The sequence below is a fragment of the Mytilus trossulus genome, chromosome 11, assembly GCF_036588685.1.
Source record: "Mytilus trossulus isolate FHL-02 chromosome 11, PNRI_Mtr1.1.1.hap1, whole genome shotgun sequence".
Classification (NCBI taxonomy): domain Eukaryota; kingdom Metazoa; phylum Mollusca; class Bivalvia; order Mytilida; family Mytilidae; genus Mytilus; species Mytilus trossulus.
Genome location: NC_086383.1, coordinates 30,349,033 through 30,373,824, shown reverse-complemented (window position 1 = coordinate 30,373,824; position 24,792 = coordinate 30,349,033). Strand labels below are relative to the sequence as shown.

The following is a 24,792-nucleotide window of genomic DNA, read 5'->3' as shown; positions in this document are numbered from 1 at the left end:
ATGAACTTGCTTCAAGTAATGAAAACGGGGAGCTAATTTAAGTAAATTTTGACATGTATTAGTCAGCTTTAAATGAATACGCACCAATACCCGAGCTGTTTACATGCTACTGCTGCATCAACATTCCCAAAGCCATCATCACAAACTGTTCCCCATTCACCTCTATAATTCACTTCCAGTCGTCCTATATTCGCAGCGATACCCGAAATAATACGCAAATCACCTGCAAAGAAGAGTAAGTCTTGCAAAAACATCTATGCTGTTTCGCATATTGAGTATTCATACGACACTAATTTACCTATTCGACCTATTTTGGTAAATTGCTTTGAATATAGTTTGTTTTCCTATAAATACCGATGTTGAAATCAGATTTATCTTTATATCTGTAAGTTATAAAATCGAGATTTCCAGAAAATCCTTAAAATTAATATATTCAAACATTTTGCGGTGTGTTTTGATTTTTCTTTTGTATTTTCTTTCTATTCCTACTTGTTTGATTTTTTTTATAGAGTTTGATTGTTTTCTCGTGCGTTTTTTTTTTTTTTTTTTGTGGGTTAGCAAACAAGACATTAGTCTGTCAAATATCAGTTTGATGTGTTTTGAGCTGTGTCTTAAAGTTTTGTTTCTATTCTTGCATTTAACGAGATAATGTAAAAACAGGGGTTGATTTGTGTCTTCAAGCTAGTTTAATGCCGCCATATTCTGTATGTCCCTTTCCAAAGTCAGGAGCCTGTAGTTTATTGGTTGTCGTTTGTTGCTTTGTAATATATTTGTTTTTCGTTCATTCTTTTGTACATAAATTAGGCTTTGAGTTTCCTCGTTTGAATTGTTTTACATTTCTTTTTTGGGGGTCTTAAATAGCTGAACATGCAGTATCCTCATTGTTTAAGGCCGTATGGTGACCTGTAGTTGTTAATTTCTATGTCATTTTATCTCTCGTGTAGAGTTGACTCATTGGAAATCATAACACATCATCGTATTTTTATATTACATAAAGATCATCATGTTGATGATTATTAACCGAAATATGAAATTACTAATTGAAAAACGAAAACTATATTCTTCCCGGGAGACGTATGACAACCGGAAAACTTTCAAAAAATTATGCAGATTATGTAAATATCTAAAGCAATCTGATAAAATCATTTAAACATACATTTTCTTCTACATACGATTTGGTTGAATTACTTTCACATGTTTCACGAAACTTACAAAAAAAAATATTTTCATAATTATACAAAAAAAAGAACCAAACCATCAAACTAGCTATTGAAAATTCAAAAGTGGATTTTATCAACTCAGTTCAATCCTGTCAAAACGTTTACGCTTTTTCACAAATGTGTTTTGTTAAAGGGGTTGTTGTTAGGTCATTTCTATTATAACTCCATATGATTTGTATTTGACGTACATGTGTACTGAAAATGTATTAAAAGTTTAAGAATAAACGATTAACCAATATATTCAACAAACCCGAAAGCTGACTCTTGACCACAAACTCCAATGTCATTGCATTTAGAAGAAGGATCCATACCAGCTGATTCATTTTGCCTATAACAAAACATATTGTTTATAGAAAGGGTATTTCCTTAGCCGTATTTGGCACAACTTTTTGGAATTTTGGATCCTCAATGCTCTTCAACTTTGTGATTGTTTGGCTTTATAAATATGTTGATATGAGCGTCACTGATGAGTCTTATGTAGACGAAACGCGCGTCTAGCGTACTAAATTATAATCCTGGTACCTTTGATAACTATTAGCACTTCACCAATATTTCAAATAAATGCAGAACATCAAGATGGATATGTAGAAGTTTTCTTTACCTTTTAACTACAAAAGGTTTCTCATAATAGTTTAATAGTTTTCTCATTTTAATATATTGTCAATCGAAATCGTTCTTTCGATAATATATATTAGAAAAATATATATTTTTTTTGCAAAAACGAAGATTAAAAAAAACATCACATTGACTGTTGAACGATTTTGTAAATGGATATTAATTTCATGGTCAATGGTGAATCATAATAACAGCCCACAATGATAAAATTTCATTACATGCATGTTATACGACACAATTATTGTAAGTAATGCATTGTAAAAGCAAAGCAATGAAAATGTAAAACATTTTACATTTAATACAATATAGATATAATAGTGAAATAATATAGAAAGATGACGACTGTACATTAATATTGGTGAAGTTTCCCTTACAAAATATAATTTGATTTTCATTTTTTTTAAAGTGTTAATACCAGAGTGACAATAAATTACAAACTTTTAGTTTTATTACATCCGATTGCAATTGTTAACGGTCTTGTGGTAGCGATGTTGTATCGAATGTGGGTGGTCGTGGGTTTTAACGCTCACTTTATCAAACTTATACTTTAAAATATATATTTAATGTTGCTACACAGGACATTAACGAGCAGGAACAAGGACTGGTCAACTATAAATGATAGTAACCTGTCCGGTAAAGAGTGACATGATCTCGTTTGAACTTTTATCTTGATTAACTTTTTGTGTACTATTTAAAAAAGTACAAGCATTAGTAACGAAAAGCCGAAGACACTTTTTCTTCTCAATACATAATGTATGCATTCAGAAAAGAAAACTGTCGAATTATTTCAAAATAACATTATTTAAGCAGTAAAAGGTCGATGGCAAAAGAAAAGAATTGAATTTGTTATTTCAAAAGTCATATTACCAGTAAGAACAAATGCTATTCCGTTAGGATGTAAAACAACGTGTCAGAGTAAGTTGATTCGTCATCCTGACGACTTTTAACACGTGAACTAGCGAGGACAAAAATAAGAAATGTGGTAATTTACTAAGATTTAAAGGAATGAGAAAAACGGTTTGAAAACAAAATAAGAAATGTGGCAGTTGTTTTGAAGACTTCTGTCCAATTTCGATCCACAAATTAACCAATAGGAAAAGTAAATCTGTTTTGAGTTTTTACAAAAAGCAGTAACATGTCGCATATCAGACTTTAGTTATTGCTTGATCATAAGATGTGTTGACAGCAGAGGTAATTGTGTTTCTATTACGTTGCCAATACATTAAAGGGTATTTTAACAACTCAGAAATGAAGCCATTTAATTAAATTTGATTAAACATAATATAAATAAATGCATTATAAATAAATTTAAAATTTGTCCAATAATGTGTTTTTACTTTATTATTCAATGGTATACCTGTCACTAAATTGCAAATAATTTTTAGTACAAACAATGTATAATGTCTAAATATTAGCAATATTTTGCTAATTAGTTAAATCACATGTTATAGTGGCATTGTCCCTAGGCTGTAATCATATTTAGTCTGATTATTGCCATTTTGTTTTATTGCTGATATTTTTATTTTTATAATCCTTTCATTAATACTAATTTGACAAAATGATGCTGTGCTGTGATTTAAAATTCTAAATGAACTGTCTTAGAAAGGTTTAGACATTTGTTTAACCATGCATACATGTATTTATGGTATATATATACGTGTTATCAATCTATTTAGATAAATATCTTTCTTAAAAACTGAACAACACAAATATATGATTGTCACATTTTTTTTAAAGTTATAAGAGATATAAGAAGATGCGGTGTGAGTGCCAATGAGACAACTCTCAATCTAAATAACAATTCATAAAAGTAAACCATTATAGGTCAATGTACGGCCTTCAACACGGAGCCTTGGCCCACACCGAACAACAAGCTATAAAGGGCCCCAAAATTACTAGTGTAAAACCATTCAAACGGGAAAACCAACGGTCTAATCTATATAAAATAAGACTATTTAGCAAACATTTCTGTATTTCAAATAAATAATATGTATATTAACACCATTTCTAATAGTTAACACCATAAAGTACATATAATTCAAATGTAATTCAAAAGTAATGTAGCATTACATACTCGTTTCATTGTAATTAATTAAATTACCATTACATGTAATTAAAAAAAAAAATGCCCAATTACACATTACATTCAATTATTTGTAAATTTATAATGCACAAAACTTAATTATCATTACATTTGCCATTAACCAATCCGTGTCGCATATAAATATTATCAGGGGAAATTAAACTAAAACTTTTTTTAGTCGTTCACTTAGAGAAATGAAAGAAAAGAGATACATTTCATAAATAATTACCATGGATAATAAAGAACTTATTATTCTTTTTTTATGGTTTATGTTTTTATATTTTATAAAAGGATTCATAATATAAAACTGTTTATATCGTAACGTGACAATTTAAAAGTAATATGAGTACACTGAACTATACAAGGTCGTAAAAGGGTAAAGTAAATGGTGAAGTGTCAAAATTATTAAAAGTAATACAATATGTAAGAATAAAACTTAACATGTAATACAACACAGGTATGAACGGGAAATCACATATAAACTTAAAAAAACTGTTACCACAATATAGTTGAAATGCTCATTTCAAAACAGGTAATCTGAGTTAAATTCACAAGTGTTATTATCGCATGTCCATAATTCACAAACCAAATTGATTTTTTTGCATTCGCTTGAATTTCTGAGTTGTATCTTTCATGGCTTTATAGCATTTTTTAATCGCGATCGTGGAGGGTCGTTGGTTTGAACGTCTTGAGATTGGTATTTGCTGTTTATCACTATTAGGCAAGTATTAAGGAGTAACAACAAAAAGCTGACCGTTTGTAGTAAGAATAATGTGTCTGTGTAGGTCAACATGATTTTCCGCATTTATCTTGGTCATGTTGATAAGTTTTTGGTGAAATCATACATTGGTATTTATTCAATACAAATGCATAGGGAAACTTATTTATCATTTACTTTTTTCTTTTAATTTTGATACAGTGAAACCTGACTTAACCGAATCCTGCATAAACCGAAAACCTGTATAAACCAAACATGTTCGTATATGTTTAACTGTATATCATTATATTAGAAGTACACGGTCGATTGCAAAAATATTAGGTCAATGTGCTCTTTTTGTATAACAAAATAAAAGACCCTTTTATTAAAGCTGGCAATCCAATTTCTGTTTGTCGGCGCTTTACTACGTAGCAATGTTTTTGAAACAACATATTCATTCAGTAATTTCAGTCGTACATGAACGTCAAAACTCGTAACATCGTTATTTTTTGCATTCGATAAATAATATATACACCTCGCCAAAAGTAAAGCAACACCTGATAATTTACCAGAATCATTGTTTACTGATTTTACGAAATATCGATACAATGATCTAAATTTGTGTTTTTATAAGATACCACATATATTGTTAATTGAAAAGTGAAAGTTTGGACAGTTTTCATGATTGATTTTTTTACTATTTCATTTGGGGCAATTTGTTGTAAAATGGCAAAATAAAATACAAGATAAATTTTCAACTTATACTGAAGTGTTTGAAAAAATGCTTTGCACTATACTCAAAATTCTTTTTAAAACTCGAGAGTGACAAAATATGAATACATTAAAGTACAAATCAGGTCGATAGCGAGTGTTTCCTCCACGCATCCGGAAAAAAATCATTTACACGTCGTCTCATGCTTTGAAATAAGTGTCGAAAAGTTCTAACTGGAATTCTTAGCATTTTTTCAATCAAGTCTGCTCGTAATTCCTGTCAATTTTTACTAGCAGGAATCCTGTAGTTGATTTTTCGACCAATTTCATTCCAGACATGCTCAATGGGATTTATATCCGGTGACGTTGGTATCCAAGGAAAAGTGTCAGTTACCTCCTTGTGTAAATAGTCTGAAACAATGCCTGCTCTGTGTGTCTTAGCATAATTTTCAATGAATATTGGTCTACTTGCAAGATTGTGATAGTCAAAATGTGGGACAACGATATCCTGGGTATGTTATCGCGATATTTTTTGACACGTCATTGCCCCATCCATAATATAAAGGTCCATTTTACAGTCAAATGAAAAGCATCTCAAAACTGTCAAACCCCTACCACCAAATGCTGTAGTTCAAAGAATGTACTGTTTTCTGTATGCTGTATTCCGAGGACGCCATACTCGCATGCGCTCATCAATATGATGTTGGAGGAATGTTCTCTCTCCAGACCAATGGACTTGACGCCACTGTCTCAAAGTTCTATTGCGGTAACCAAGTGACCACTAATGTCAAGGTTGGTGCTGCCTTCGAGTCAGCAATTGTCTTTTAACTAGTATACGGGCGCGTAAATTGATACAATTTAGTCTGCGATTAACAGTTACATTTCATGTAGCTTTATAAAACATGGTGTTTTAGGTAAATAGAAATATTATTTGTTCCTGAATTTTTACCTGTCGATTAACTTAAGATAACGTAATATATGGAATCAAAGCAGTATCAAATTCAATTTTAAACAAAACAAAAAGAAGTAAAAACATGTAGTGTTGCTCAACTTTTGGCGAGGTGTATAAAATACCAAAATAAACCATAAGTTATATTGACTTTAAGTTTTGTTCAGAATAGAAGAGTACTTATTATAATTATGCTGAATATATCCTACAATGCATTTATTTTTAGTCATTCTTTAAATAAAGATTAAGAATTATTACTATACTACTGTTGCCATTTTTACTTACTACTTCTTTTGTATTTTTTGATTCACATTTCATAAAAGAATGAATCTTTAATTCAAAAATATCTCTATCGTAACGTGACAACCTACAAGTAAGATGAGTACACTAAATAATTCATGGTCGCCAAAGGTTACTTAAGTAAACATGTCAAATTTGAAGGGTAAACGATATTGTAGGTATTTTAGTTAATACAAGATGCCAGATAAGCAATGACGATACAAAAAATCTAATACATCATTGATTTAATAGGGGTAATCACCTTTAAAATAGATTAAAAAAACAGCTGTACCATAATATGACTGAAGATTGCATTTCAAAATACATGATTTTCATATTTTATTTGTGATTTTTACAGAAATTACAGTAATTATGTTAACCGTAAATTTATTTTAGAAATATACTGCAGGAGCAGTCTCGTGGAAGCAATTTCGATCGAGTGCGGGAGGTCGTCGGTTTGAACGCCAAACAATCAGATAAAGAAATGTGGTGCATACTGAATAACACGCGTAGCTAGTTATTTAAAAGTGAGCACAATATTTTTTATGTTATTTCGAATAGACAGAAAAATATACTACAGTATTTTTCATAATTTAATTCCTATTTATTTCAAATCGGAGTAAACCATAACATAAAGTTGAGAGAGTCAAGGTCACATGAAAAGATTATGTCTATGAGTTTATAAAGAAACAACGTCAGCCAATCACAAGACGCGTTACATCCAAATTAAATTATATCGTTTTAGCATTTTTGCATCGAGTGCGAGTGGTCGTCGGTTTTAACGCCGACCGGCTCAAACTTAATACTTAAAAAGGGATACAAGGTATTACGATGTAGAAGTAACGTTTCTGGCAAGGGTGACATTATCTCCTCTGAACTATTACCTTGATTAACGAATTTGTGAAATCATACATGTATAGGTAACAAAAAGTCGTAAACACTTTCCTTTTCAACACAAATAAAATCAGAAAAATATATGATTGAATTCTTCGATGCAATTTTCATACAACGTCGATCAATTAATGGTCAAACCTCGATTATGACGTCACATGTTCTTGCTTTCTTAATAATATCCTATTGTAACATCACGAAAAAGTATCGATTGTGAATAGAAAGAATACATCTTTTTGCAGATCAATTCAAAAGCAGTTTTTAGATTGTCTCTATATCGAAAAAAATCATTAGAAAAACAGATAAGACCAACATAAGTCGTGCAATACTTTATTTATCCGCTCATGACAGTTCGATTTCAAATATTTAAATCGATCTGCAAGCCTCGTGTGTTCAATTTAAATTTTAAAAGAGGGACGAAAGATACCAAAGCGACAGTCAAACTCATAAATCGAAAATAAACTGACAACGCCATGGCAAAAAATGAAGAGAACAAACAGACAGACAATAGTACACATGACACAACATATAAAACTAAAGAATAAAAAAACACAAAGCCCACCAAAAACTAGGGGTGATCTCAGGTGCTCCGGAAGTGTAAGCAGATCGTGGTCCACATGTGGCACCCGTCGTGTTGCGAGTGGATAAATATCTGTTATGCATAGTGAATTGCGTCTAATGTACTGAAGTCAAGTTGTTTGCTTTCCTGTGCATATTCTATTTGAACATTTTGAACAAAATGACGTCGCATAGAAGGAAAACATGTTTTCCCAGATCAATAAAAAAGTAGGATTTAGAGTGTCTGTATATCGTTTACAATTATTAGAAAAAACAGTTTCAACCACCATAAGTCGTGCAACACTTTATTAATCCAATCGTAATAGTTCGATGTCAAATATACGCGATCTTGGCGCATTGAATTCAAAATTTAATTGTCGCGAGATCGAGGAGATAAATATTGTGTAATATTTATCGTGTGTGTACGTTTTGTGTGGTCGCTGATTGACATAAAAACGGGAGTTTCGAAATCTCCAAATGTAAACTGCCTTGCCGCCTCTTTTAACTTCGATCAATTCCAATATGCTTACTTTTTTTACTCAACTTACTTGCAATGCAATTAAACAATCAAACATGTTTAAACTTATTCAAAGCATTTCTTGCTAGAACTCTTACATATGCTGGTAATGAAATTGTTATAATTGTAACTTGTATGTGGTTGATAGGAAACAAAAGAGAAAATCTGTCAAAAAAGCTTATTTTTAAATAAAATTCCTGTCATCAACAAACGAAACTGCAAACAGATAAACAATGCAATACATTCTACTTACAGATCAGTCTTTCCAAAGTTTTATCTTAAAATGCACATAGCGTTAAAATCTGTTAACATATTTTAAACGCAATGAGGGTAACTGTCATACCATTGGGGTCATACACAAACAGTTGAGTAAACATCGGTAATATATTACCTTTCTCATTTGATTTGGTTAAGACACGAAAACATCAGGTTATAAAATAAACTTCGTGTTACAATTAATAAAAAAAACTTACACAAAACCATAATGCTTATCTAAACGATAAAAAGTATGTGATGTAGAAAACATTTATTATTGTGTGTATGCTGCGTAACGAAGTAGGTCAAAACTTAAACAATTGTTCAGGGGTACTTAAAAAAAGGCGTTTTGAATAAAAGACTATGCACTCTTTTCTAAATTACATTTTATTATGTACAAGGAGTATACATATAACATCACAAGATTTTCGTTTACAATAGGTTAACAAATAGCATCATTAAATCGTCGAACTGTCGAGCAACACGAATTGACAAATTTGTAGTGTCCGTAAATAGTTCACATATTTCGTCTTGCATAAAGCCGAGTCTATGCACTTATTCGTGTGACTCGAAAAACTGGTATAGAACTTAAGGATTACGGATTATAAAACTTAAATGATCGATGGTTTATGAATTTTGCGTTATCTTAGTGCTAGATAAGATTCAATTTTAAATCCGCTCATACAAGACAAATGATTACTCGAGATAACTCACCAACATATTATAAAGAAGTAACTGGATGACTGTCACAAGTTAGGCTGGAACATTCAACCCTTTCAGATCCTCTAAAATTACCACAGATTTTTGGTTTGCTTTCATTTACTTTAGGTTTTTTTTATTTTCTATTGATTGTTTTGTAGATTTGTTTGTCTTTTCTGCCTTTTTTTTTTGCTTTGACGTTGTCAGTGTCTTTTCTTCTGGTTGGTGGTCTAATTTCCACTAAGTTTCTTTCGTCTCTTCTTTATTGTTGTATGCACATTTTGATTGAGTTATGCAAGTTATTGCAAAGACACTTCATGTAAAAAGGAAAAATATCCTAAAGTAATAAAATACTCAAAATTTCCATTTAATTATGTTTTGTTTCATTATGTATAATAAATTAAAGTCAATAATGTATACAGAAAAAAATTGTCAATTACTAATTGTGTTTCGTAGCAAGAAAGAGGGACGATGGGTTAGTAGTCTAATTAGTCGAACTTTGACCGAGGCGCTCGACTCCAATCTTAATTGAGTATGATTGTCAGTTTTCCTATCGAAGGTCGGTAGTTCTTTCCGAGAACTGTGTCTTCTTTCACCATTAAAAAAAAACTGATCGCCATGAAAAAGAAGAAAAGTCATGAAAATGTTAAACACAAACCATTTGTGTTTATTTCCCAAATAGACATATTAAAAGTATCTTCTAATATCTTATTTTAAAATTAGTTTAGTTTTTTTTTATATTTCATTCACGGTTGGATTATTTCATGTGTAATCCTTACATAGTAAAACAACTTTTAACAATCTGTAGCAAGAAAAAGCTTCGTAACCCATATCATGTATTATATCTTTTCAAAACAGTATTTTTAAAAGCACTATATATGATATTTTGGAAAAAATTAACTTTAGCATATGTTTAAGAAGTCTTTAAATCTGTTTAATAGTCGACTTTCATATTATATTTGATGTAAGCGGTTATGCGTAACGTAAGCGGCTAACGTCACGTGATACCCGACAAGTTTTTTTCCGCGAAAATATAAACAAAGTAAAAAAGAATGGTAAAACGTTGTGTTTGGGAAACCTGTAACAGCGATGACAGGTATAAGCATAAACCTCATATGTTAGGAGTGGAATTCTTTCCTATACCTAAGCCGAAAACAAGATTGGAAGAAACTTTACAGTGGGTAAAAGCTTGTGGCAGGAAAGATTACGCCGTATCCAATGTAAACAAACATGCCTATGTGTGCAGCAAGCACTTTGTTGATGGGAGACCTACCACCCAACATCCATACCCAATCATGGCTACCCCTTCAAAGCAAACTGTGCACAAATCCAGGAAACTTCCGTTTGACAGAGCCACTATACATACCAAAGCCAGCATAACCACGCCCACTACCAGTAAAATTGTCGATCAAGTATGGAGGGATGTTGGGGCCTATGTAACTTTAAATGGAACCGACACATCAAAAGACCAACCTCTTCAGGCAACACCACATTTCTGTGAAGAACTTAAAGGTAATGACTGGTATAATATATATATGAAATGACAAGGCATTGACCGATAATAAGTGATCAAACTCCGAAAAAAGGGGGGGGGGTAATTCCAAGTAGCATGCTCCTCTAAATTGATTTATTTGTATGCTGTCCACTTGCTCTGTTTCTTAATACATGTAATGTCTGATGACTTATTATGTCTGTGAATCATTTAATCGATGTTGTATACCTGCTGTACCTTACAGATGCTGCATTGGACTACCCTATCAGTAATCATCTAATGTTTTATGTGCATACATGTATATCCACCAGCTCCTATATAGTATATGTCCATATTTTTCTATAAAATATATGTCATCAGTACACTCTAAGTCTTTTGCTCAATTTTAGTTGGTTTACAAATAATTTTGAAAATTGAAAATCAACCAAGTCATGCAATATATATTGAATCTTGATGTTTCAGTGGATGCAGACCATACTTACTATGCTGTAAAGAGGGGATTTAATGTACAAACTACAAGTATATCTACACAAACAGACATTACCATGGAAGAAATGGATTATCTGACAGATAATATGATGGACACTGGTAGCATGAAGAGAAAGAATCTCATGAATGACATTATGAAAGACAACAAATCCTGCAAATTCTATACAGGTACATGTAACTTAAATTTTTAAAGATTTAAAAATGTATGGAAGTTTGATGGTATATTATGCACATTTATAAATGGGTAATAAATTACAAATGACATTTATTCTGTATATTAACCATGAAAATAAATTATCACCCGACCACAAAAGGCTGAATTCATTTTGCTTATGGGTCAAATTGTCTAGACTAAGTGTGCTTGACACAGTACATGCAGGTGGTATTGTTTCAATTTCTTTAAAGTTTGAGATTAAATCCTATCTGGAGACAAAAAATATAATTTGATTGCTCAAATTTGCCTTTTTTAAATTGTGTCAATATTTAGACGCTTTACCATGAGAAATAAATATATATATTTTGTTTTCTTCATTCAAGGTGTATCACTGGCAGTATTTTGTTTCATCCTAAATTTCCTGAGGAAAAAGGCTTCATCCATGGTGTACTGGAACAGTGCAGATACATCCGAAAGGGAAAATTCTGAGGTAAAAGATATATTAAGAGGTTTATACTTTTTATTGTGTCCTTTAGCATGTTTAGTATACCAGAAAAAGCAGACGTAAATTTTTTTGTACACTTGTGTACCTGTACATGTATTTATAATGTAATCTCAGTACCTTAAATCTGTTATTCAAATACATTAAACAAAATTAATATAAGAACAGTGTAAATGGTGAAAGTATTAGGACAGATTCTGCTTGATATTCTGGAGCATCTATATATATAGCTACATTTGTTGTAATGTTATTTGAGTTTTTAAATTTTCACCATAGAAAAACTTCTATTTCAATGAACTAATTTTTGCATGACTCGAGGTGCAGGTTCAATGTTGACAATTTGAAATGTTTTTCAGTCTGTGCGTATGTTTGTTCAATATTGAATTGTTTGCCAAATTGATGTTTTGACCCGGATTTCGTGTTTCATTTATTTAACATTGAAAAATGACAGCACAAGTCTCAATAACAATTGATGGTAACTGAAAACATGACTCTAGAATTAATATAGGTTTCAGATTATATGAAGAATATGCATCATCATTTATTTATTTCAGACACCTCGCAAAGGACCGAGAAGAATATTAGACATAAAGGAGGAATTAGCACTCACTTTGTTAAGACTAAGAAGAGGATTCGATACCAAAACTCTTGGGGACATGTTTTCTATATCAGAAAGCTCTGTGTGTAGAATATTTACTACTTGGCTAAATCTAATGTATCATGATTTGAAGTTTTTGGTCAGATGGCCTTCAAGAGAACAAGTTCTTAAAAAAATGCCAAAATGTTTCAAACACTTTAAGAAAACAAAATGTATTATTGATTGCACAGATTTTTTTGTACAAAAACCTAGTCTGCCATCAGCTCAGCGAATTACATATTCTAGTTACAAACATCACAACACTTTTAAGTGTCTTGTTGGAATCACACCCAGAGGTTCATTTAGTTTTATATCTGACTTATTTACTGGTAGCATATCTGATCGTAAAATTGTACAAGATTCTGGCTTCCTACAGAAAGTTGAGTATGGTGATGATATAATGGCAGATAGAGGCTTCCTTATTCGAGGTGACTTAGCGCTGAAAGGGGCAACTTTAAATATCCCCCCTTTCTCAATGGGAAAGCAGATGTGTGCAAATGCAACTACAAAGACACGCAGAATTGCACGTGCAAGAATTCATGTGGAAAGGGCAATAGGCAGACTGAAGAACTTTACACTTTTACAGAGAACTATTCCACTGAGAATGAAACATACATGTAATCAAGTTGTAAAAGTGTGTGCCATTTTGTGCAATCTGGACAGTCAGTTGGTTAAATAATATATAACTTATTGTTGACTTTTTATTCCATTTCTTTAAATTACATGTTTAAAAAAATGCATGTACATACATAGACATGATAAATAAGATGTTTACCAAAAAATTTAGGTCAAGTTTAAAAACAAAGATGATATGGTATGATGAATACCAATGAACTCTCCACATGTGACCAAAATGGCACAGAAAATAACGACTATATCTCACATAACAGACTGTGGTTGTTTTTTTATTTGGTCGGGTTGTTGTCTCTTTGACACATTCCCCATTTCCATTCTCAATTTTATTTAACATTGAGCAAAGTCTAAACCGCATAATCGGCTATAAAAGATTCTGAAATGACAATGTAAAAAATCAAATGAGAAAACTAAAACCCTATTTATGTGAAATTTAAGTCCATTCAAAATTGAATATAAAATAGAAGATGTGGTATGACTGCCATTGAACCACAACATTCAGACAAGTATCCATACAAGAGACATTTTTTTTGTAGTTAAAGTACTAAGCAACTATAGGAGACAGTACAACCTTCAACACAGAGCTTAAGCTCACCTTTACTAACAATCTATAAAGGGCCCAAAAGATGACCAGTGTAAAACGAATAATAAACTGGAATACAAAATGAAAGAGACACACTGTAAAACCTGTTTAAAAAAGATTTACTCATCAAATTGATATGATGTTAATTATTAATAAGTAACATGTACATTTATGACAAAATTCATTGACATGATATAAGTGCATTAGCCAAATGATTTTGGAAGAAAAGCTGAAACTTTTTACACATTCTTTCAAAAAACAGAGGATCAAATGTAGCACTAGCAACAGCAATTCCTTTCTTTGTGAATACAACCAAGTCTGATTTGTGGATTCCATATATACCCATTTGTCCTTGAATTTGATGGTAATATTCGCATTTGTCAGTTACTTGAAGTTCACCACTTGAATCTAGCACACATCCTTTTTTAATGGCAACTTCCTTAGGATTCAAGTTCTTGTCAGCAAACGGACATTTAACTTCCACTAGATTCTCACCATGACACTTACATGAGAACAATCCATCGACAGAACATCCAACATAAGGCAACCTTGTGTAGATACGAAGTCCCTTTTTCTCTAACATACAGCCTTTATGTTTATGTCTGTTTACACGTATGTAAAGGTCCAATGCAGCTTTCTCTTTCCTCTTCCCCCATTCAAGAGACGGTACTTCAGAATGAGATAAATCATATTCCCCTAGTAGACTTTTCATTAACGAAGGAGGGCATTTCAAATTGTCAACAGCTCTACAGACTTTAAAAAAATTTGACGCAGTTATTCTACCTTTCCTCAACTTAAACCAAGTATCATTGTCTGACTGATCAACAGTACAACGTTCAACGTGCAACACTTCATCTCGTTCTATCAAAATAGTTGACAGGGTTTCTGGAGTAGCATTAACAGCTGCTGACATCATCGACCACTTTTCACATCTATCACATGCTACGAAATCCACCTCTTCATCCAATTCTGATGGGTCTTCCAACAAATCTAATGCCTGCAGTTCTGGTGATATCTTAAAAAAGAAAAGATGAAAATATTAATTATGCAACTACAAAGGCACCATGGCAATTCACTTTATACATATATACTAAGTTTAGTTGGTGTAGACTTACCTATTTTAAAAATTGCATGGTCATAAAAGTTTTGTCTGTAACACAGATACTGTTAATATAATTTTTCAAGCTTTTTAGAAATTATTGCAATATTAAGAAAAAAAATTATACTGAAATATGTTTGTGCCTGTCCCTATCAGGATCCTCTGCCCTTTGCTCGTTTTGTATTGTTTTTTAATAAATTTTGGAGATAAGTATGACATCAATATCACTAAACTAGTATATATTATTGTTTAGGGGCCTGCTGAAGGACGTCTGTGAGTACAGCGTTTTCTCAATGCATTGAAGACTCATTGGTGTCCTTTGGTTGTTATTTGTTTTTTGATCAGGTTATTTTCTTTTTGACACATTCCCCATTCCCATTCTCAATTTTATACTCTCTAACTTATTACAGGAGACATCTCATTAGGGTCTAGGTAATCTATTATTTACATCATGAAAATTTTTATGTAAATTTAATCACATAGTATTATAATAATTACTGAAATAAATTGGGTAATCAATTATTAATCAGAAACATATTCTAAGATAATTAATCATCTATGAAATATCTGTGATGTTTGAATTAAAGTAATCAAATAATAACCGAAAAGTTGTAAAGTTATCAAATATTATATAAATGAAATTGTTTGTTTCTATAAATGAGCAGTTAAATTAAGATGCTCCCAATACCATGTGAAATATGGTAAATATATTACAGTTTAGAAAATCTAAATCAAACTTACTGCTTTTAACTGTCTAGCAATGTTTAACATTTGTTCAGCTCCATAATCATCTCTGTTGTCTGAAGACCGCGGGTCAAAATCATGGGCACCATCTTGCATTCCATTGTCAGCTTGATCAGCAGTTGAATACCTGAAAAAAGACAATACTTAAAATGCTTTGTTTTTATTTCATGCTTTTAGCTCAAAGAAAGATAAAATCTTGTGACACACAAATTCTGTTGTGGGCCTATTCCAAGCCATCAGTTGTTTCTAATGATGTCAAAGTAAACTATTTTTTTTTTTATTTCTCAATTTCAGTTTAATATGAATATATAATCTTGTAAGGTTGTATAAGAGTTTCTCAATGCAAGTGGTGTTGCTTTCACTCAAATGAAATTGATCGTTATTTTTTCATCAATCAGACAATTTTCTGGACCTGTGATAGCTGACTGTTAGGAATTAGCTTTGCTCATTGTTGAAGGTGGTACAGTGACCTATAGTTGTCAATAATACTTTATTACGAAAGCAACACAGCTTATAATTTTACACCAATATAGGAATTTCACAAGAGATATATATAATATATATAACATGTATAACTATAAGGTGTGCATGAAAGAACATATGATACATAATACATAATACAAAATACTAGCGGAGAATGATATAATACTTAAATAAAGTGAGAACAAAAATATTATTTACTCCAATTTAATTCTAAGTTTTTCTGCAGATTTTAGAAATATACCCAAGTTATTCAATTCTTTAATATTTCTGACAGATAACAACTGGATAAGTTGGAATGTAGAACGATTTCTCCAATAATACTTTTTTATATACTTTTCTCGAATCTGACTATATTTTGTAAATGTCTGTGTTATAGTTGGTTGCTTGTGCCACAGTGGAGATTTGTCTCAGTGGCTATTATACCACATCTTGATTCTTCTTTATTATAATTACATGTAATAAAACATTTACTGTTGTAATGAACAAAATCTTTTTTAAAAACATGACATGTTAATAAATTTATACTGTTAATTATATTTACATGTAGCTAGTATACCTTGCTTTCATAATTTTCAACTTTTTAATTGGAACTGGACAATCATGCTGCCTTGCTCTTTTCAACCATAGATTGTCACCATCAGTAACTGATTTTGCCTCAAATCCTTCAATTTCATACAGTGTTGCACCTATGTGTCGACAACCACCATCAGCACTGAAAAACACAAATACAAAATTAGTTAGACTACACATGAAAGAAGGAAAATATATTTCATACAAAATGTACATGTAGGATTCATGCAATACATTTCTAGGCTGGTTGATTTTGTTGTAAATTTTCTCAAAATTATAAGAAACTGTTTCAATCAACACGTACACACATTAATCATACATGTATATTGGTGTATTGCTACACCGCTACATGAAGTATGAGTGACCTAGTATTCTACATGTATGTATCTCTAAAAAACTAACATAAATATCTTTCACATTTAATAGAAGCTGATATTATGTAATTAAAAGAAAATAGTTATAATACATGTAATTATATTTTCAGTAGTGTTTTTATTTTATTTTTGATACTTGGACAGCCTTGAAAATCATCATAAAGATGGACTACGGTGTACATGTACATTCATGTATTGAAAAAGTACAAACAGTTGTATTAAAGCCAATATTGGTACTGTATGGACCACATATTCAAACAGATACAATGCAGTCTAAATTTTCATTCAATGTAACACTTCTGAAGCTTTTTTCCTCAAGTGATTTAATATATGTGTAAACGTGACAAAGCTATCAAGAAAGTTTAATGCACCTTTTTAATTCAGTGATTTATAGGTGAAAAAATTGGATGCTTGTTACATGTACTTACCCTCCTATGCATGTACAATATGCTGCCTTCACATCACCAGCATTGTCCATTACGATCCAGGCATCATATGTGGAGGTATTAAGATATGTTTTGTCTTTCTGTGTAGGTTTGATGGCAGCCAAAAATATAAATAAACTGTTCAACTCGGTTATTTCAAGACTCTCTACATAACCATCGAAATACAAACGGTAATCTTCAGAAGATTTGTAGGCCTTCAACTTTCTACGATCATAGTTTGAAGTGTTATACAGCAGATAGTTAAAAACATCATACAGTGACACATTCGGAATATTGGAAAGGTCCTTGGTGAATCCTTGTAGAGAAGACATGTTGTCAATCCCGTTGCTTTTCATCAATTCTGCTACAGTGTTTGTGACCCGGTCCGTACACATATCTGGGTCAAGTGGTAGATTTAGCCCTTCAACAGCAGTGCACAACCGTACTAATTCATTCCTTTTCATGTTGGTTACACCTATTCCCCTTAATCTCAAATATTCTTTCAAATCGGTAACTTTCATTGACGCGCAATCCATATTGTTTACTTAGTTGTCTTGGTGCTGATGTCGGGTATCACGTGACTTAAGATAATAAAAGGCGGAACCGACTACGGAAAGGGAAATGTATATGAAAATGGACTATTAAGACCCACCACCATATCCTCGAGCCCCGGTCCAGTGAACAAAAATTCCATAGTTTGTTAAGAATCGATTTGTTATGATTTATCGGCACAGTTGACAACTAGGAAAAGAAAAAGAAAGAGAATAATAAACAAAACCAACGTCATATAAAGATCCTACTGGAATGTGTATAATTCAGGTTAACAAACAGACTCTCTTATTAGTCTTCGTATTTGTCAGATAAAGTAATCATGATTTTATACTCATGTTTGCCTTGTTTTTGTATGTAGTATGCCTTGTTGTCAAAAGATCCTATATAACCATCTAAAACACTATGTCTCATTATTTAAACATCTTGATGCATTTAATGAGCATAAACGCATTCTAGACCCCATCCCTGAACTAGTTTGTCATATTAAAGACATCATTAATCAGTCTTTAGAGGGGGTCACACTTATGATGGTGTTTTTACATAAATTTGTAACTGAATTCTTAATTTATGTTATGGTATTCTATGTATTGTATTGTATTCAGTATTTCAGTGTATTGTATATATATATATATATAACTGTTTGATTGTAATGCTTGACCCTTATGGGTGTAATTTTGCAATAAAAAAATATTAATATTTAATATTTTTTCTTACAAATCCACTGTGTCTTTTGTGTTGTGTGCTTAGTCCTGAGTACATTTTTCAAGCAATATAGAAAAGAAGATGTGGTATGATTGACAGCTATCCACAAAAGACCAAAATGACACAAACATTAACAACTAAAGGTCACCGTACGGTCTTCAACAATGAGCAAAGCCTTATCTCTCCCAAGATCTAATCAATGCATTTTAAAACCAATAGATATAAGAAGATGTGGTATGATAGCCAATGAGACAACTTGTAAAAGTAAACCACTACAGGTCAAATCGACATCGAACCAAAAAATAATAGTGTAAAACCCTTCAAACAGGAAAACAAACGGTATGATCTTAACAAAAAAAAACACAAACTAGAAATATTTATGAACCACATCAAAAAACGGCAATCACAAAGTATTATATTACTTGTCAGAATAAACTTGTTTAAAAGGAAAATGTGTTTGCATAATTATGTCATAGCATCCAATCCTCCGAGAGGTAGTTATTAGGAAAAATTAGCAGCAGAGCAATTATTTGTGCTTTGTGGGATTAATTTAATTACGGCATGTGCCAATGACATACAAATTTCAAAAACGACAGAACATAAAAACAATTCTTTATGCTTTTAATTGTCAAATCTTCTGGTATATTTCGATTTTTTTTTAACTTTTTTTTTCAAACTAATAAATGGATACAGTTTGACATAATAACAGTCATCTTATTGGTTTTTGCACTAATTGATATGGATCAGAGTCATTTAAAGAGTTATACACCTAAATTAATATCGTTGCAAGTGCTTCATGTTCAAGCAAATCAGGTTTATTGCACTCTTAGAGTTTGCATGCTTTATACTTACACTGATATAATACTTGTTTAAATAGCTGAGTTGATTTATTTGAAAATTTGACTCGTTTATACATGTTTTGTTATAAACACAGGTTGCTCTTTTTTTATATCATCCACCATGTCTTTACAAATAAAAATACCAAAATTAAAGATCTTCAGCTGAGAGTCAACTCTCATCCAAAAGAGCCCTTGTGCTTCATATATCGAAGACGCAAGGTCATTGGGTGGTAGCCGGTCATAAAATTTCGTTTCCTGTATATTTTTCGACGTTCTTGACAAGAGTTAGAGGAACCAATGAGTTAATCAAATACAAGGAGACGCCAAAAAAAAACCAACAACAGATAACTCGTTCAATTTTCATTACTAGGTAAACGTCTTAACTAAGGTTAATTGGTTATTTTGTTTTAAACTTTATACACTGCTTTTTAGCTCACCTGGTCCGAAGGGCCAAGTGAGCTTTTCTCATCACTTGGCGTCCGTCGTCCGTCGTCGTCCGTCGTCCGTCGTCGTCCGTCGTCGTCGTCGTCGTCGTCGTCGTCCGTCGTCGTTAACTTTTACAAAAATCTTCTCCTCTGAAACTACTGGGCGAAATTAAACCAAACTTGGCCACAATCATCATTGGGGTATCTAGTTTAAAAAATGTGTGGCGTGACCCGCCAAACACACCAAGATGGCCGCCATGGCTAAAATAGAACATAGGGGTAAAATGCAGTTTTTGGCTTATAACTCAAAAACCAAAGCATTTAGAGCAAATCTGACATGCGGTAAAATTGTTTATCAGGTCAAGATCTATCTGCCCTGAAATTTTCAGATGAATTGGACAACACGTTGTTGGGTTGCTGCCCCTGAATTGGTAATTTTAGGGAAATTTTGCTGTTTTTCGTTATTATCTTGAATATTATTATAGATAGAGATAAACTGTAAACAGAAATAATGTTCATCAAAGTAAGATCTACAAATAAGTCAACATGATCAAAATGGTCAGTTGACCCCTTTATGAGTTATTGCTCTTTACAGTAAATTTTTAACCATTTTACGTAAATCTTAGTAATCTTTTACAAAAATCTTCTCCTCTAAAACTACCAGGATAAATTAAAACAACTTTGGCCGCAATCATTATTGGGGTACCTTGTTTAAAAATGTGTGGCATGACCTGGCCAACCAACCAACATGGCCGCCATGGCTAAAAATAGAACATAGGGGGAAAATGCATTTTTTGGCTAAAACTCAAAAACCAAAGCATTTAGAGCAAATCTGACAGGGAGTAAAATTGTTTATCAGGTCAAGATCAATCTGCCATGAAATTTGCAGAGGGATCGGACAACCTGCTGTTAGGTTGCTGCCCCTGAATTAGTCATTTTAAGGAAATTTTGCCGTTTTTTGTTATTATCTTGAATATTATTATAGATAGAGATAAACTTTAAACAGCAGCAATTTACAGCAAAGTAAGACCCAAAAATAAGTTAACATGACCAAAATGGTCAATTGACCCCTTAAAGAGTTATTGTCCTTTATAGTGCATTTTTAACAATTTTCATAAAATTTGTAAATTTTAACTAACATTTTCGACTAAAACTTTCAGGCCAAGTTCAAAATAGATAGAAATAATTGTAAGCAGCAAGAATGTTCAGTAAAGTAAGATGTACAAACACATCACCATCACCAAAACACAATTTTGTCATGAATTCAAATGCATCCTTTGTTTAATATTCACATAGACCAAGGTGAGCGACACAGGCTCTTTGGAGACTCTAGTTATTTGTGTCCTGTGAATAAGTTTTTTCAATGTCCTAAAAAAATTAGCGTGTTTCCAGTAAATGGACAGGATTGGGTTCTTTTTAGCTCACCTGGCCCAAAGGGCCAAGTGAGCTTTTCTCATCACTTGGCGTCCGTCGTCGTCCATCGTCGTCCTGCGTTAACTTTTACAAAAATCTTCTCCTCTGAAACTACTGGACCAAATTTAACCACACTTGGCCACAATCATCATTGGGGTATCTAGTTTAAAAAATGTGTCCGGTGACCCGGCCAACCAACCAAGATGGCTGCCATGGTTAAAAATAGAACAGAGGGGTGAAATGCAGTTTTTGGCTTATAACTCAAAAACCAAACCATTAGAGCAAATCTGACATTTGGGTAATATTAATCATCAGGTCAAGATCTATCTGCCCTGAAATTTTCAAATGAATCGGACATTTCGTTGTTGGGTTGCTGCCCCTGAAATGGTAATTTTAAGGAAATTTTGCTGTTTTTGGTTATTATCTTGAATATTATTATAGATAGAGATAAACTGTTTACAGCAATAATGTTCAACAAAGTAAGATCTACAAATAAGTCAACATGACCAAAATGGTCAGTTGACCACTTTAGGAGTTATTGCCAATTATAGTCATTTTTTAACCATTTTTCGTAAATCTTAGTAATCTCTTAGAAAAATCTTCTTCTCTGAAACTTCTGGGCCAAATTTAACCAAACTTGGCCATAATCATCATTGGGGTACCTAGTTAAAAAAATGTGTCCGGTAACTCGGCCAACAAACCAAGATGGCCGCCATGGCTAAAAATAGAACATGGGGGTAAAATGCAGTTTTTGGCTTATAACTCAAAAACCAAAGCATTAAGAGCAAATCTGACAGGAAGTAATATTGTTGATCAGGTCACGATCTATCTGCCCTGGAATTTTCAGATGGATCGGATAATCGGTTGTTAGGTTGCTGCCCCTGAATTGGTAATTTTTGAGGAAATGTTGCTGTTTTTTTGTTATTATCTTGAATATAATCATAGATAGAGATAAACTGTAAACAGCAATAATGTACTGCAAAGTAAGAATTAAAATAAGTCACTATGACTAAAATAGTCAATTGACCCCCTAAGGAGTTATTGCCCTTCATAGTAAATTTTTAACAATTTTCTTAAAATTTTAAGATTTTCAATAACATTTTCCACAGAAAGTACTGTTATAGATAGAGATAATTGTAAGCAGCAAGAATGTTTAGTAATGTAAGATCTACAAACACATCACGATCACCAAAACACAATTTTGTCATGAATCCATCTGTGTCCACTCGATCCAACTGATTTGAAAAGGTTTTGTTTGACATTCAGTTTTCTATATGTTTTTGTTCTTCATCTTCGTATAATCTGATTATCTCTGTCTTTTGTCTTTTTATGAGTGAAAAGGGTTTCCAAACATGTGCATATCTACAAATATCAAGTATAATGCCAATTGTGTTGCTTATTCTTTTCTGTGTCTTTTATCTTCCTACACTTACTACTAGCATTGCTTCAATTATGCACATCAACTCATTTCAAATTTGACTGCACACTCTATTATAATAATAATTGGCCGGAATTGTAAAGAACATATCCGAGATATTCAGCATATGTATTACTACATACATCAACTTTGCCGTTATGTGTAACATTTATAGTAAGCATGTTCGTGAAAGTATGTTTTGTGTCATTCCACATGTGGTGAAGGATGTGTGTACCTTTCTTAACAACTCAGATTACATAGGAGAGGGGCGAAAAATACCAGAGGGACAGTCAAACTCATAGATATAAAAAAAAACTGGCATCGCCATGGCTAAAAAATTTAACAAAAAAACATATAGACATATTATAGTACACAATACTCAACATAGAACACTAAAGGCTAGGCAACACAAACACCCCAAAAAACATTGGGTGGTCTAAGTCCTTTAGGGTAAGCTGATCCTGCTCCACATGTGGCACACGTCGTGTTTCTAATTTCATTACAAACATGTTAAATAATTCGGTAGGTCATATTCGTGGTGAAGAGCGAAGTATATATGTATCTGTTTGGTTTGCGCTGATCATGCTTTATATTTTCTGTGGATGTTATGTTTTGTTTATAACATGGCGTGGTCAGTTTGTTATCGAACAATAGAGTCAATTGTTACTGTTTATCCAAATTTGTGTAGGTCCGTAAATTAGTCAATTTTGAATTAAAGTATTAAAATGGTTACTGTTGTTTATGTGTTTCGTTTTTATTATGATATTAACGGCCTCTTATCAAATGATGAGTTTTAATTCGCCGTATCAAAATATAATGCAATCTGGGTAATATTTTCAAAAGCGAACACCAAAACGTTGTGATTGTTAAAAATCGTTCAAAACAACTGAAATTCAACCAATGACGTGACGTTATTTTCATCGTGGTGTACTAACAATATTACCCATAGTCTTTTACGTTCTGAAAAGGCGAATTATTCTGCCTATGGTATCATTCGTCTCTATTTAACATTAAAATAAAACTGACACCTGTTAAAGGGAAATCACACTATTGTTTATACGCATCGCTCTCGGCGCCGCCATAGTGTCGTAACTGTATTATGACGTCGCCGTTTTCGATTCCGTCGTAAAGGTTTCTAATTCATGAAAAAGCGAGCGCTCGAAGGGACGTCCACTTAATTAAGCAGGAGAAATGATAATGGACATATCATATTTTTTACAACTTAAATGTTGTACTAGCGAGTTTCTAGATTGTATTGGGATTTACCTTCGGAATACAAAATAATTGGCAAATACTGCAGAATAAAAGGCAAAAAAAAATATTGGAAACACAAAATAAACATTAATAAATTAATGACCCATTATCCAGACCATTATGATGTAAAGAATATATCAATACAAAACACATAATCATCATGCATAATCAACACTAAGAACGTTGGAATTTCATAGAATATTCAATGTAACTCAGTCATTAGTTAGTACCCCCTCCGACCATTTTTCGATAACGAAGTCGGTGACATAATTTTTTTTATTTTATTTTTTTATGAATATGTTCAATATCTAATTGAATTCTAAATTTCAAAAAAATCTTTTTAAGTGCAAAAATGAAAATGCTACCCGAAATGGACAAAATGTATAGCAAAAAAATAGGTAATGAAATTGCACAACTTTGGCAGAGTATCGCCGCAATGCTGTATGTAGGGTTTAGCGTATATTTTCGAAAGGGGGGGGGGTTACAAATAGACCAAGAGTACCAGCATGTTAGCGTATAGCTATCGGAATC

At 32.3% G+C, this 24,792-nt stretch overlaps 2 protein-coding genes across 2 annotated transcripts; one reads left to right on the top strand and one right to left on the bottom strand.

Annotated features, from left to right (window-relative positions):
• The first annotated feature begins 10,526 nt into the window (after positions 1-10,526).
• LOC134689941 (uncharacterized) lies at positions 10,527-13,427 on the top strand. The gene is made up of 5 exons (XM_063549907.1): positions 10,527-10,986; positions 11,429-11,623; positions 11,993-12,099; positions 12,666-12,791; positions 13,020-13,427. Exons 1-5 carry the CDS (start codon positions 10,527-10,529, stop codon positions 13,425-13,427), a joined length of 1,296 nt encoding a protein of 431 aa, XP_063405977.1.
• Positions 13,428-14,145: 718 nt separating this feature from the next.
• Positions 14,146-18,123, bottom strand: LOC134689940 (uncharacterized). Its single transcript, XM_063549906.1, has 4 exons — positions 17,663-18,123; positions 16,847-17,002; positions 15,805-15,934; positions 14,146-14,979 (listed from the first exon to the last, which is right to left on the bottom strand). The coding sequence occupies exons 1-4, from the start codon at positions 18,121-18,123 to the stop codon at positions 14,146-14,148; spliced, it is 1,581 nt and encodes a 526-aa protein (XP_063405976.1).
• Positions 18,124-24,792: the final 6,669 nt, after the last annotated feature.

Bases quoted from the DNA above. Each gene is read 5' to 3' on its own strand.
- LOC134689941 (XM_063549907.1), top strand. From the start codon at position 10,527: ATGGTAAAACGTTGTGTTTGGGAAACCTGTAACAGCGATGACAGGTAT. The intron at 12,100-12,665 runs GTAAAAGATATA...TATTTATTTCAG, and splicing joins CCGAAAGGGAAAATTCTGAG to ACACCTCGCAAAGGACCGAG. The intron at 12,792-13,019 runs GTGTGTAGAATA...AACACTTTTAAG, and splicing joins TTTCTATATCAGAAAGCTCT to TGTCTTGTTGGAATCACACC.
- LOC134689940 (XM_063549906.1), bottom strand. From the start codon at position 18,123: ATGAAAAGGAATGAATTAGTACGGTTGTGCACTGCTGTTGAAGGGCTA. The intron at 15,935-16,846 runs GTATACTAGCTA...GTCTTTTTTCAG, and splicing joins TTGAAAATTATGAAAGCAAG to GTATTCAACTGCTGATCAAG. The intron at 14,980-15,804 runs GTAAGTTTGATT...TTCTTTTTTAAG, and splicing joins TTGCTAGACAGTTAAAAGCA to ATATCACCAGAACTGCAGGC.